Below are 13,762 nucleotides of genomic sequence, written 5' to 3'. Positions count from 1 at the left end.
TTGCGAGGAGAGGAGCCGTCCTCAAGGCGCGGATCTTCCCAATTCACCCTCCTGAAACCACAGCGCTTTGAAACACAGAGTGACAAGAGCATTTGGAGATGAAGTGATTTCATTCTTGTCGTCCAGCTGCAGGTTATGAAAAAAATCCTACTGAAAGCCATCCGCTGTCTTTAAAGTTTTAGGATTTACTTTGCAAAGTTGTATTTTACATTCCTTCAAATAGGGAAATAGGTGGGAGGATAGGTGATGTGTTTTATCCATCATTTACTATGCAAACGGTATATCAGAATGCAGAATGTTTGCCTCTATTAAGTGTACAGTTTTTGCCCTAAGCGCCTCTTGCTTTTCATTGAGGAAGTATCTATTACTTCTTCAGGCATATACATGGATTGGCTCTCCAAACAGTTCCATCTGTTTCCAGCAGAAGCTATGAGTTTAGGTAATTATGCTGCAAGACAGGACTCAAGTTTCACAACACAAATGAATAATAGCATTTGCCAGTAACATCCTGATGAATTGATTATTCTCCTTCCTCTTCTCAGAAAGGAGGATGTATGAAAGACTGCAGAGACCTTGCTTTCTCACCTTAATAAAATAGTTATCCTGAAACACTATGGGTTCGTAAGAAGAGTATGGAGAAAGCAAATGAATGGATGGTGGTCTTACTGAAGTGGCAGAATGAGTTTGGCCACTGAAATACCCATAACAAATGGTGTGACCTGTGCAGTAATATAAGGCATGTCATCTGGTATAGGAACCAAATTTTAAAAACATCAGTGATTTAACTTAAATAACCTTTCAGTAAGATTATCAGAAGCATTATTTCTTCTGGAAAGTTACAGCTGTCTATATCTGTCGACCCTTCTGATTCTTCTAATTTCCTATTATATGTATTACAGTTGTGTAAATGGATATTTAATGTAATGTTGATTTGTTTCTTAGAAGGTACAGGAAATTCTGTTGATGATGCTTTCCTCCACGCTGTTAAATTCACCTACGCTCCCTCTGAGGCAGCCTTACTGTATACTTGGAAATGTCACAATTCCTGGTATTTTCTACTGTGTTGAGTGCACACTAACTTTTTTAGAATCATCACTATTCACCTTCCTGCAAACAGTCTGAATCATTCTTTTTTGTTTCCCTTGGATGTACATAATCCATGTTTTTAGACCTGTAAACCAGAATATGAGCTATGCTCCTTTCACTTATTTGTTTGGAAATGGGTTTATATGCGAGCAATCAATATGATCCTTTAAATATGCTAGTTTAAAGTTAACATCTTTAATATCAATTTAACTAAGGCATCAAAGGCTGAATCTTTTTGCATGAATATTAATTGAAGAAAATTTTAGAAGCTTCTCTTGGCATAAACTTCACTTGCAGCTTCACTGGGAGAAGTGAGAATCCTTGAATTTTGATGCTCTACAGTTAGACTCCCATGCTGCTCTCCAGAAGAATTTCTCCTACCCTAGTACACTTTACCTGTCCTGCAGACCAAAAGATGGAATTCCTAATGTGACAGAATTAGGATCATATTCAGTGGGAATTTATGTTGCTGGCTTTCAACAGCATTTGATTTTATCTACTCTGTATTTGAAGCCGAACAGCAAGGAAATAAGCTTTTGCCACTGTGAGTGTCTCCAGCTCAAAGGAAACAAAAAGTCAGATTATGCTTCTAATGTCATTCAGCGGAAGTCTGTGTAAAGGCAAGAGAATATACTCAAACAGCATGAATATAATTTCCTGCAGAGGCAAAAAAGAGAGGGAAATGCTCCACAGACCCTGACATAAAACAGCCAGAATTCAGATCCTCACATGCAGATTGTTCATCATTCTCTTTTCAAACAAAAGAAAAAATATAGTCTCTTGGGCTGATATTTAAGATTATAGTCTAGAGAAAATCTCATCTTCCTGCTATGATACAAAACTCGGCATGAGAGCAAAGGAGAAAGGGAGTGGAATAGGTATGCCTGCTTAATAGGAAAGAAACTGCACAAGCTGAAATCAAGCAGCGCAGAGGGAGCCTGTCTGTGATACCACAGGGCAGGGACTGTAACAGCTGGGAGATGTGGGAGGCAAATTCGCCTTATCAGTAATTCCCGAATGTAGGGATGCCAACTCTCTTCATCTCACAAATCTCTCTACTGAGACCTGCTTCTAGCACAAAAAGGTCTCCCTTCACAAATATTTGAGCAGAATAAGGTACTCAATAATCCCAGGGCTATTTCCAGACTTGCACATCACAAAAAGTTTATAAGTCCAACAAAGTTCCAAGCATATCTGCTATCAAAACTGCCTAAAGTAAGTAGCCTGTATTCAAAATGCAGACTTGCAAATGCAATACTACAGCTGTATTCAAATACAAATGAAAGTAATCACACATTTAAAAAAAAAACAAACCTACAAGACAAGAAAGAAGCAACAACTATTATTTAAAACACTGAGCATGAGAGATCAAACTTCAGGGAAAGATTTATAGTATCACACATTAAACCAGAAGATACAGTTGGAAAAAGTGGACATGCAGCACAAAGTGATTTCTCCTAGGCTGTTGGATGTCTAATAACCTTAAGTAAGTCATACCCTCTTTATTGTTACTTGAATTCAGCCCTTCTTAATTTGAGCTTGTTTTGGCAGAGACTTCCATTATCTTCCAGCTTCTTGAGTCAGAGGCTTTACTTAAAAAGCAAGAGCCCAGCACTTGAAGGGCAGAAATAGATTACTAGGTTTCTCTCCAGGTTTCAAAACAGATAATGGTTTGTCGGTGCTGCTATATGTGCAGCAGGAATGGTGTTCAAGCAGTGACTGGGAATTGTAGCCAGAAAAAGGAAAAAGGAGAGGATGATGGCGAACCTTGAAGAGATTTAGCTTCTAAGGATACAGCTCTAAGGCCAGACCTCAAACTCTAAGTTGAGGCATCTAAACATCAAACAACTATTACTCTTTTACTGGTAAAATAATACTGTATGTTAATTATCTAATAGGCAATGCCAATAGTTTCCCTGGGAGAAATGGATGTGGGAAGTACTCTAAGAAGAATTGTAGTGGATTTGTGTAGAGAATGCTAGAAATGTCATGAGCTAGCAAACTGGGTATGTTGAAAAAAGAAATGCTGAATTCAACTGTGGCTGTCCAGAGACAAGCTCTAAGCATCAGCTAATTAATAGAAAAAATGTCAGATATGTGCCATGCAGCCCTTTTTCCTTCTGAGAATCTAGATAACAAAAGAAGTATCTGCTGTTCCATTAGAGCCAAGCTGTGTCTGTCAGCAGTACTCTGTACAGGAGCACAGGGCTACAAGCAAGGCTGAAACAGTCACAAATACGAAAACTTCTCTTCATTAAGGCTAAATGACTGGACATGGCATCTGTAGAAAAGAAAACTATAGAAAGATTCTTCATGCTTATTTCTTAACTTTGCAAAATACACCTTATAAATTACAGAGATATTTGATTAATTAAGGAATAGTGATGAAGAAGCTTAATATATGACACACATCTCCCAGACTGAGTGCCATGTCTGAGGCCTGCAAAAACCCAAGCTCTCTTTTGCCTGTCCTTCTCAGCTCCCAGCTGTTGCATCCCGACAAGTTCCATAAGAATGTTCTCCTATCCACTCCCCTGCATGCTAAACTTAAGCCAGTCAGGAGGAAACAAGGAAGCCCCGTGAGCCTCCGCTCCAGCTGAATGTGAAGCAACCTCCATCTTTGGTCAGAATTGCAGTGAGCACCAACCTCTAGCTAGCAGAGTCCTTCATTGATGCTAAGCTTTGCGTGAAGAACCCTGTAAACCAAAACTGACAGAAGAGGCTATTTCCCAACATATATAAGCATTCAAGTTCTTCTTTGACAGATAAAATCTTAATGACACCAATTTATTTTCATCTGAGATAAGGTTTCTTTCATTGTGACTATTATCTAATAGTGACACTATGTGCCATTACATTTAAATTCACTAATAAAGCAGTGAATTGAGAGCTTAACATTGAAGTGACAGTTCATCCCCATACAGCAGAACTCTAAGCAATAGAATATCTTTAAGCAAGCATTTTGTTTCTATTTGTTTAACTGTGATTATTCAGTAGAACTTACACTCATTAAAAGGTTAAACAGCACATTAAGTTTCAGTCTTGAGCTAAGAGACAAGCTGAAGTCTCAGTTGGGAACAAGTCTGATATCTACGTCTTCTTCCTTATTGTGTGTAATAGACAACCAACAGACAGCTGTTCCTGCAAATTCAAAACAAATAATGATTTTCTGTCAAGCAAGTCCCAAACAACTGCTGGAGCTGCCTTAGCAGACTGCATTCAGACTTGCAATGCCAGCTTATACTACTCACATCTCAAATCATCCTCTTAACGTGGTGTTACAAAACACATATGACAAAAGAAAACACATTGCTTTCAGTTGCTCCTAGTGGGATGATGAGCTTCCTGTGCTTTGGTTCATAGGGTATGCATTTGAACCACTTCTAAGAAACCAAGTTTTAAAACAGGCTAATTCATCATCACATTCCGTGGGGTCTGAGTGCAGACATCTATGATGCTTGTATCAGGATTAATTCACAGCTCCTCCAAACTTCATTTTTTATTTCTGTTCAGCTGTATTCCTTAACTGTTTCCAGAACTACAGCAGAGAGTTGCCAGCTACCTCTTCTTTTAGTGTCTTTATTACAGTGCAGATACCCAAGCTTCCATATTTCTTCTGTGGTCACACGGGGAATTATTTGATTTTCTTAGATCAGGTGACCCAATCAGGTAGTTATTTTGTCCCCAGCTGACAACAAAAAGCTATACAGTAGCATTTGTAATGGGCAGTTCTCAGTTTTTTACCCAAAATGTGTCCTTAATTATTGCTCCTAATATAATGAAATCAAGTGATTCTCTGACGAAATGTTTTGATTATTGTAGGTTCATGTTCATCGATCAGTGTGAAAATAATGGCTACTACATACAAAGCATAATAAAAAGCACTGAAAGATCCATTGTGGCAAAAAAACTAGTAGTTTTCCTATTATGTTTTTTAAACATTACTTTAAGAAGTAATAAGAAATACCAACACAAATATTATTCGAAGTACATCCAAAGGTAGGTATTCAACAGCAACTGACATTTCAGAGGAATCAAATGATTAAACTATTAGTGATATTAAAAAAAACATGCAGCGTGATGAGCTAATTTAGTAATTTTATGGTAGTGTGAAAACAAAAAGCATTGCTTTGGATGTTAATTAAGCTCCACATGTATTATGAACAGAAAAACAAAAAGAAAAAAATGTACAGTACTAGTAGTTGCTGCATTTTTTTAAATGTGAAGGTTCATCATATATCCTAAGAAGTACAGTATTTTATTGCAGGTCACATACCTCTGTGAGATTTACTATCACTTTTAGTTCATTCAAGACATACAAACTTCAGTGCTTTCTACATGCAGAGAAGCATCAGATCATATTTAAAAAAAATAGAAAACCAGTGTTATACTACTAATACAACACCTCTTACAGTTCTCTGAGAGACAAAAAGACTTTTAATTAACTGTTTTATAAAGGAGGTGTAGTAAATAGCACAGTTACTGAAGCATTTTTCACCACCTTCATAATATAGCACTCAGCTACTCCAGTAGATACAGGGCAGATTCCCCTTACAAATACATCTTGATGACTTAAAACAGTTTTTTCCTAATCACACAGTTATTATTGTGGTATCTTTTACCGACACAGCAGCCAAATCTACATGTGAAAGGAAGCCCTTCTCCCATCTGTTCCCTTTTCCTGCCTATGTTTCCCTGTGTATGAGCATACATTGAGGGAGGCAATACTTTTTATTACAGGAACTTGAAGTCATGCTGCAACCATCTGTGGAGGATGCTCCTTCACGAATCTGGAGGCAAAAGAGTAAGAGCTCCTCTTCAGATTTGGTGGCTGAACAGTACTCAGTCCTGCTACTGAGCATCAGCAACTGAGCACTGAGCTGCTGCTTCTCTTTTTCCAGCTTTCTATCTCCACTCTTCTAACAAAACTCTCACTAGATCCAAACTAACAGGTGGACATTTGTTCCCATGCTTCACTACGTGGCTGTGACAATCAGCAGAGCTTGGCAATGGCAGGAGCTCTACTGGAGTTCTTCAACTGTACATATGAAGTATGCTGACAAATTGCTAATAACAGTTACTGCTATTAGGTTATTTGCAATAACATTCTTATGGATTTTGTTTGTCTTAATTAAATGTCTGTTATTTCTTTAAATACAGAATCTCGGACCAACAGCTTCCAAGTTTGGCTACATCCCTCCTTTTTATGGGACTTAATTAAAATTATTTTTTAACTTATTTAATTTATAAACTCCAGATGCTGCAAATTGAACTCATTATCATCATAGCTAGGGCAGGGAAGCAGCAGAGCCAGGGAACCCCCACAGCCAGTGGGTGACCACTGGCACTTGGTGAGAAGGCCTGCAAGACCCCCAGCCAGGGGAGAAAGGTTTAGCAGGCAAGGGTGGGGCAACAGGACAAGAGCAGGTAAGCTGGCAGTAGCACTGCTAACAGTGTTTTCTGAGGGTCACAGAGAGCGAGGGCCTGCACAGGGACAAAAGGCCAAGCAAGCTGGGACACAGAGCTCCCACAGCCATTGATCCTTGCTGGGTACCTGCCCTCCCTCCCAGGCAGTAGAGCTTCCCAGGTCAGATGTTTCATTCAGAGAGAAAAGCCTGGGTGCTAGAAAGATCCCTATTGAAAAGCAGACATTTAATTTGCAAGAACAAGTGTCTTCAGGTTCATGGTGGCATGGTGGTTGCTATTTTGCCATCATGTAAATGGATACAGTAGCAAAATGAACAGACTTCCTCCTGAAGGATTTGGTTTTGTCTGGTACTTCCTGCAACAGCAGTGTACCAATAAAGGCAATGAAACTGACATATTAACTGATAAAGGATTAAATATGTTACTGCTTATATAAAATGCGTAGCAATAGTAACATGTTCTAAGACGCTGTTTAGTAGACAGCTGCTGCTGCCTTCGCTGGCAAACTCTTTCCTTTTCAAACAGAGAGGATAAAATAAATATTTTGGATGATGACGAAGAGCAAGTGGGCCTGCAACAGTAATTTTGTTCAGTTTTGTTTTCATGTTGAGTAGCCCTGCAATATGCAGCCCAGGCCTCCAGCAGTAATTGGCCAGTTCCTATTTTCTTTGGATCAGTCCTCATGTTTTTCTTCAGTGTTTTGGGCTTTGCTGTTTATAGAAACGATGTCTTCCGTTTCAGATGTGAAACAGATCAGAGTGAGGTTAATTTTCTCAGTTACAACCAGTTCAAGCCTGTAACTCCTCAGGTAATGCTCTTGTTTATTAAGACAATAAACTGCAAACAAACATAATTGTTCTATATAAGAAGTAGTAGCTGATTGGGCTAATTATCACTTAGCTTTTTCATGAATATTTGCCTTTTAATATCTTTCATTTGTGACTAAATGTGGAGTTGTACTTTCAGTCCTTCATAACGACAATGCTCACCTTTCAGAGAGCAACTGTGTTTTTCAAATTAAATCATATCTGCGTTTTCCACCTTTATTATGCCACCTAAGCATTTATGCATTTGATATATGTTAAAAACAGGCTTGCAAAATACTCCAATATATGCCCATTTTAGCTGACCCCACACAGTTGTAAATGTCCTGACAACCATATGTCTCTGCTACATTTTAGGTATTCTAGGCATTCCAACTGGTGATTGTACTGGTGCCTGGAGCCTGTCCTCTATGCAATGTTGCAGAAAAGAACCACGTTTGCAATTACCACTGTAGAGTAGTTACATGACAATTATTCCTCATCTAAAAACCCCTTAATTATATGAATAATCTCTGTTTCTAGGTATAGATCAAAGGTTCAGACAATAGCATGTTTTAATGGCCTGCTGCTTTGCCTTCTAGAGGAATGTCTTTGTGATAAGGTGATTATTTATATACGTATTTTTATTGACAACTTGGTAGAATACATTACTTTTCTCAACAGATGCAATTGGATGTGCTTGTCACTGGTTCTTAACATTACTGGCCTTCTGGGAAAGGCTATTCCAAATTCCTTCTCAAGATATCAGAAAGCGTTCAAGCATTTGTGCCAAGGAGTGCCACTGCTGCAATCTGTTGTGGTGACAGCACATTCATAGATATTACCCTAGAGTGTATAAAAAGCTCAGAAGTGTGTAAAAATATATATATATAAAATAAAAAAAAAATTAAAACAACTTTTTTTTGTGTCCAGTCATGCTTTGATTTCAGTTAGTTTTGTTTGTATACAACTGCAGTACTGGACCCATAGAATTTTCTGCTGTCTCACATCTGAGTAGCAATTGCTCTGTCTAAAGCTGATAGAGTAGCAATTAAAATGAAGTCTGCATACTAAAGTTATTCAATAAAGTACGTGCATTTTTCTAGATTAGAACAAGATGTTTTCTCATGCTATATTTTCTTTTATAAGGACTAATATATATTTTAGGCTTAGAAGTAATTTTAGTCCTGTGTTGAAGTGAGGTTATGGAAAAAAAAATAGATTTCAGAAATGGAAAGAAAGGACGAGTTAGTTTCCTGTATACAATACAGACAAATTGCAGTATTAATGGTCAGCTGTTTTTCATTTGCTTTTCAAATATCTTATATTTCTTAGGGGGAGAAGAAAACAAAAATTAAAAAGAAAAGGTTTCCTCCTGTTCCTTGTTCATCATTTTTCCTGTCTGAATTGAGAAATATTTTTTCAGGATCTCAATAATCCACGAGACTTAGATGCAGAATCACAGGATGATTGAGATCAAAAGGGAATTCTGAGTCTATATGGTCCAAACCCTGCTCAAGCATGGCTATCCAGAGCAGGGTGCCCAGGACCATGTCCAGGCAGATTCTGAAGATCACCAAGGAGGAGATTCCAAAATCTCTCTGGCCAACCTGCGTCAATACTCTGTCATTTGCACAGTACAGGAGTGCTTCCTGGTGTTTAGATAACCTTTAGTGTTCCAGTTTAAGCTCACTGCTTCTTGTCCTGTCACCGAACACCATTGAAAAGAGCATGTCTTCACCATCTTTTCATCTTCCTTTCCAGTATTTATATACACTGATAAGATCCCAGAGAGCCCCCTCCAGCTGAACAGACCCAGCTCTCTCAGCTTCTGACAAGAGAGGTGCTCCAGTCCCTTGATCATCTTGGTGGCTCTACAGTGGACTGTTTCCACTATGTTCAGGTTTCTTTTGTGCTCAGGGTCCCAGAACTGGATTACTGATATGGCCTCACCTCTATTGAGTAGAGGAGGAAGATCACCTCTCTTGATCTGCTGGCAATACTTTGTGTAATGCAGTCAAGAACACTGTTGGCCTTCTTTGTGGCCAGGGCTCATTGCTGGACTCATTCAACCTGGTGTCCACCAGGACTCCTAGATCTTTTTCTACAAAGATGCCTTCCAGCTGGGTGACACCTAGCATGTTCTGGTGCCTGGGGTTGTTCCTCTCCAAGAGGCATTCCTCCTCCAGGTACAAGATTCACCACTAGTTAACAACAATCCAGGAACCAGAAATGTTAAATGGAATCTATCAGTCTCTTTAAACATAGCCTGAAGCCTGTAACACTTAAGGGCTGGAGAATAGCTTTGCTTCTTGAATGAAATTTAACTTCTCTAAAAGAGACAAACAAACACATATTTTCAGCAACAGTCACTGTAAAAGCATTAGAAGTTGAGATGCAGGTGACAGTGTTTGAGTCCTTCTAGGAATACTTAGAAAATTCAGGAAAAATTGCAAGAAAACATTTTAGCACCACCTGTTAAGCAGTTCCAAAAAAAAGGCTGGGTTGTAAGAGTCTTCTAATGCCCACCCACAAAAGTAGTCCCTGTTATGTGATTGGAATTGCATAAAAGGCATCAAAGTGATGTCAGTACTAACAAAGTACTGACAACAGACGTGTGATTTCTTTTTAATTTGGTGATCGAGATGAAGACAAATTTCAGTACATTCACTGTATTAAAGCATTAATGTTGTGTTATTTTTTCCCTATGGAAATCAGTTATATGTTGCCTAAAATATATATCCAGCCAACACTATCAAATTTGTGCAATAATAAAAATAAATAATAACAAATAAATATCAAATAAATTATTTGGTATTTGCAAGCATTTCAAGTGGAATAAGAATCGCTGTGCTAACTTCTGTTTGCATAATATGATGTGCTTTAGTTAATACAGGCTTAATTTTTTTGTTGTATACATCAGTGTTCATCTGGAGTTATTCTTTGGAACTTAAACTTGTAATCTTAGGTAAAAAGATCTTTTTACTTATAAACAGAACACCATATTTGTTGCTACTGAAAAGAAGAATTTATTTCTATGTCATAGGTACAGTGATGAATTGTACTAAAAGCATGTTCAATCAGACATTCATACAAAATTAAAATAACTTCATCACAATCTTGTCAGTATATTTCCATTCCTTATTACGCTTCTGCAGCAGATTTCTAAACAATTCAGAAAGGCCAGAAGACTGCCACAGCCCCCAGCCCATCAGGGACTTTCCTATTACATCCAGGAGCACGGCAGAGCCAGGTCTGTCATGGGAATGCCTGGGGACCCTTTTGGGGCTGTCTAGAAGCTGGACTACCTATCACTGTATGTTTATTTTGGTGGTCACAGTCAGGAACATTTTGAAAGTTGTTCCAATTCAGATGAGATTTCCCGTGAAATGAAAATTCTCAAATTCCTCAGTTCCATTTTTTTTCACTGGCAAACAAAATGTGCATTATTGCTTTTTAGTGCAAATGTTTTTCTGTGGCCAATTCCATCATCAGTTTCTGGAACACATGGATGGTGATTTTATCTCCATGTAAAGAAACCAATTTCCCCATGGTTGCCAATGCTTCTCTTTCCTGTATTTGCCATTTGTTTTCTGGCACTCACTGTATTCTCAAACGTCTCTCAACTTCTCTTTCTGCCAAGTTTGCACCAGTTTTGTCATCATTTATATTGCTTTCAATCAGCTTCCCTCCACCCTCACTCCCACCGAGACTCATGCCTGTGTTTCAGTGTGGTGCTGATTTTAGCTCAAGTATTTAGCAATTACTTGAGATAACCCTGAAGCCTTTTTTTCCCTATTATGGAAGGAATTACATAATAAACCTGGGGTTTCTTTGATATGATTCCGTTTCTTTACAGAATGAAGTCTGTCTCCCAGAACACCCTAAGAAGTATTTCTGTGGCTTACACAAACATTGTAAGTGCTTCTTTCACTTTTTCATTGTTTTCCTGCCTCATTTCCTCCAGCAGCACTCAGCACAATCCCTGGCGCATGAGTGTGCAGTCAGACTGGTCTCTAGCCACACATCACACCCACTTCAATTCCCGCTTAATGAGGAGCCATAATTGCTTCTTCCATCATCTTCAGTGAAACGCATTCAGTACACCCAGAAAATGACGTGACTGCCTTTGCGTCAAACGTACAGCTGCTCTGCGCCAGCCAGCCTCTACATTATACTCCTACAAGCGCTCCTGGACGTTTATTCACGGTCTCGTCCTCCGGACACGCTTGCTCGGGCCACCAGGACCCCGACAGGGGCTGGGGCCGCCGTTAGCTAGCAGACGACGCATGAGGCCTCCCGCCCAGCAGGGGGCGCTCTTTCCGGGAGCCGCGCCATCAGCAGCCCCGCGCACGCGTCTCGACGCCCCGCGCCGGAAGCGGAAGCGACCGGCTCCAATCTCGGGAGCGAGAGCAGCCGCTGCCCGTTGTTGTTGTGGTCGCCGCGCGATGGCAGCCACGGTGCTTCCCCCGCTGCCGCCGCAGTTCAAGAGCATCCAGCACCATCTGCGGACCGCGCAGGAGCTGGACAAGCGCGAGCCGGTGGTGGCGTATTACTGTGAGTGCTGCGGTCGCAGCGCTGCGCCGTCCCGCTTGCCCCAGGCCCAGCTGGTCGCGTCCCGCCCCTCCTCGCCGCTCCCCCCGGGCCATCCGCCGTTGGTCCCGGCGCGGCGCTCGCCTTCCGCCGCCGGTGGGGCTCGCTGGGTGCGGGTCGGGCCCTCCTTTTTGGGGCGGTGCCGTGCTCTTCCCGGTGGCAAGCCCCAACGCGCCGTTCGTCTGCTGTTTCTCAGGGATAAGCCTCTTAGCAGTCGTAGCAGATAGGTCTGAAGCTTGAATAGGTGTTCGTGCCCACGTTTGTAGAGCAAATGCGTTCTGCCTTAAGATAATTCTAACAGATATCGTGCAGAACTATCCCGGGAGTCTTTTCAGAGGTTTTTTCCTGCTGAAAAGGCCTCCTGCTTGTTCTGTTTCTGAGTAAGCAACTTGGGATCGAGAGTCCTTAATAATGTTTATTTTCTGTTAGGCTAGTACTGATATTTCTTTGGGGTTCTTGAAGCAGGGAGAAGTGGCTCGGTTTTATTCACTTTCATTGCAATGAGAAGAGCAAAAATCATTCTCTCCTGTGTAAGTCTTTCAGACTAATCCATCTAATCCACTGTTCATGAGGGTGTGAGCTGTGAGCCTTTCTTTCGCAAGGGTTTACACCTCTTATCAGGAAATGTCAGGCTGTTGTAGTCACCTTCTACTTCTGTCACAGTTGATCACCACACCTGAAAGATCCCTAAGGCTAACAGATCATAAATAGGTTCAAACTGCAGTCAGCAGAAATGTATCTTTATGTAATTTTCTTTTTTCAATTTATTTTTTTCATTGTTTTTTTTTTCTTGAGGAGGGAGATCATTTGAGGGGATTACTAGGCAATAGCTTGTGTTCAAAGCATTAAAAAAATTACAGGTGGAACAGATGGATTAATCTGTAACTCAGTCTTAGTTTTAGAAGGTTAAATTTATAAAATTCAGGCTTAAGAATGCTCTGAAAAGCACTCTGTCAACTTAGTGTCGGAAGAAGAATGGCATTAATTTTTTGCATTGCAGAGGAATACTGTGCCAATGTAGGAAAGTGCCACCAGATGAACCAGACAGCCTTGTTGCAGAGCACTGGATATCGTCAGTAGTGTCTCTTTTTTACTGGAAAAACACAGTTATTTGTATGACAAGAAGCATCCTCTAGGTCAAGATACATTGTAATTTTGGTTTTGTTTTTTTATTAGACACCATATCTGGCTATTTAAAAAGAAAGATATTTTGTTATTAGAAAAATAACAAAAAAGTTTTTTTGTACTTCTGTAATTTGATTGTTTTTTAAATTTCTTTGCTTTTTTCACTTCAGTACTTCTGCATATATTTGATTTTAGTAAATCAGCATATCCTGGCCATATCTTGACTATATTATGGAGGTATATTTTGAATTACATTGTTCCATTAAAAAAAAATCAAAGTGAACTTTCCAAGACAAGTCTTGGATCCTATGTTATTTTAAATACACAAAGGAGGTGAATTTATTTTCACTGTTTTTCCACTGATGAGGCTTCTTTCCTTCTATAACTGATACATTTGGCTGGATTTACTAAAATGCATTGTTCATGTTTCAAAAGATTTCATTGTTTATTTTTGATGCTAAAATAGATTTATGAACTTTTTTTACAGGTTTTTACTAATTTCTAAAGTGCCAAACATCTACTTGTTCCCTAAGATCTGTGTTTTTGAAGTGTAAATCTAAGCATATGAAAAACTTTCAGAATATTTTTCAGGTCATGTTTTGAAACCAACACTTTTTACATAGTGCTAAAAGAAATATTTCTCACTTGAAAAAAGGTTCAGAACATCTTTGTTTTGAGCTTTTGAAATACGTTTCAGAGGGGGCCTATACATTTCCAATAACAAATTG

At 39.5% G+C, this 13,762-nt stretch overlaps 1 protein-coding gene and 1 long non-coding RNA gene across 2 annotated transcripts in view; both read left to right on the top strand.

Moving 5' to 3' along the window:
• Positions 1–46: 46 nt before the first annotated feature.
• On the top strand, positions 47–8,174 carry LOC149919027 (uncharacterized). The gene is made up of 5 exons (XR_016464725.1): positions 47–132; positions 5,827–5,890; positions 6,025–6,137; positions 7,255–7,321; positions 8,001–8,174. It is a non-coding gene; the product is annotated as an uncharacterized LOC149919027 (long non-coding RNA).
• Positions 8,175–11,694: 3,520 nt separating this feature from the next.
• The window catches only part of VTA1 (vesicle trafficking 1), a 30,181-nt gene continuing 28,113 nt past the window's right edge, over positions 11,695–13,762 (top strand). Inside the window, exon 1 of the mRNA XM_031611245.2 lies at positions 11,695–11,873. Coding sequence (XP_031467105.2) covers positions 11,765–11,873 — 109 coding nt within the window. The 5' untranslated portion in view covers positions 11,695–11,764. The remainder of the gene's footprint in view (positions 11,874–13,762) is intronic.

The sequence above is a fragment of the Phasianus colchicus genome, chromosome 2, assembly GCF_987193195.1.
Source record: "Phasianus colchicus chromosome 2, bPhaCol1.hap1.1, whole genome shotgun sequence".
Lineage (NCBI taxonomy): Eukaryota > Metazoa > Chordata > Aves > Galliformes > Phasianidae > Phasianus > Phasianus colchicus.
Note: the sequence above shows the minus strand (reverse complement) of the source record. Positions and strands in the feature narration are given on the sequence as shown.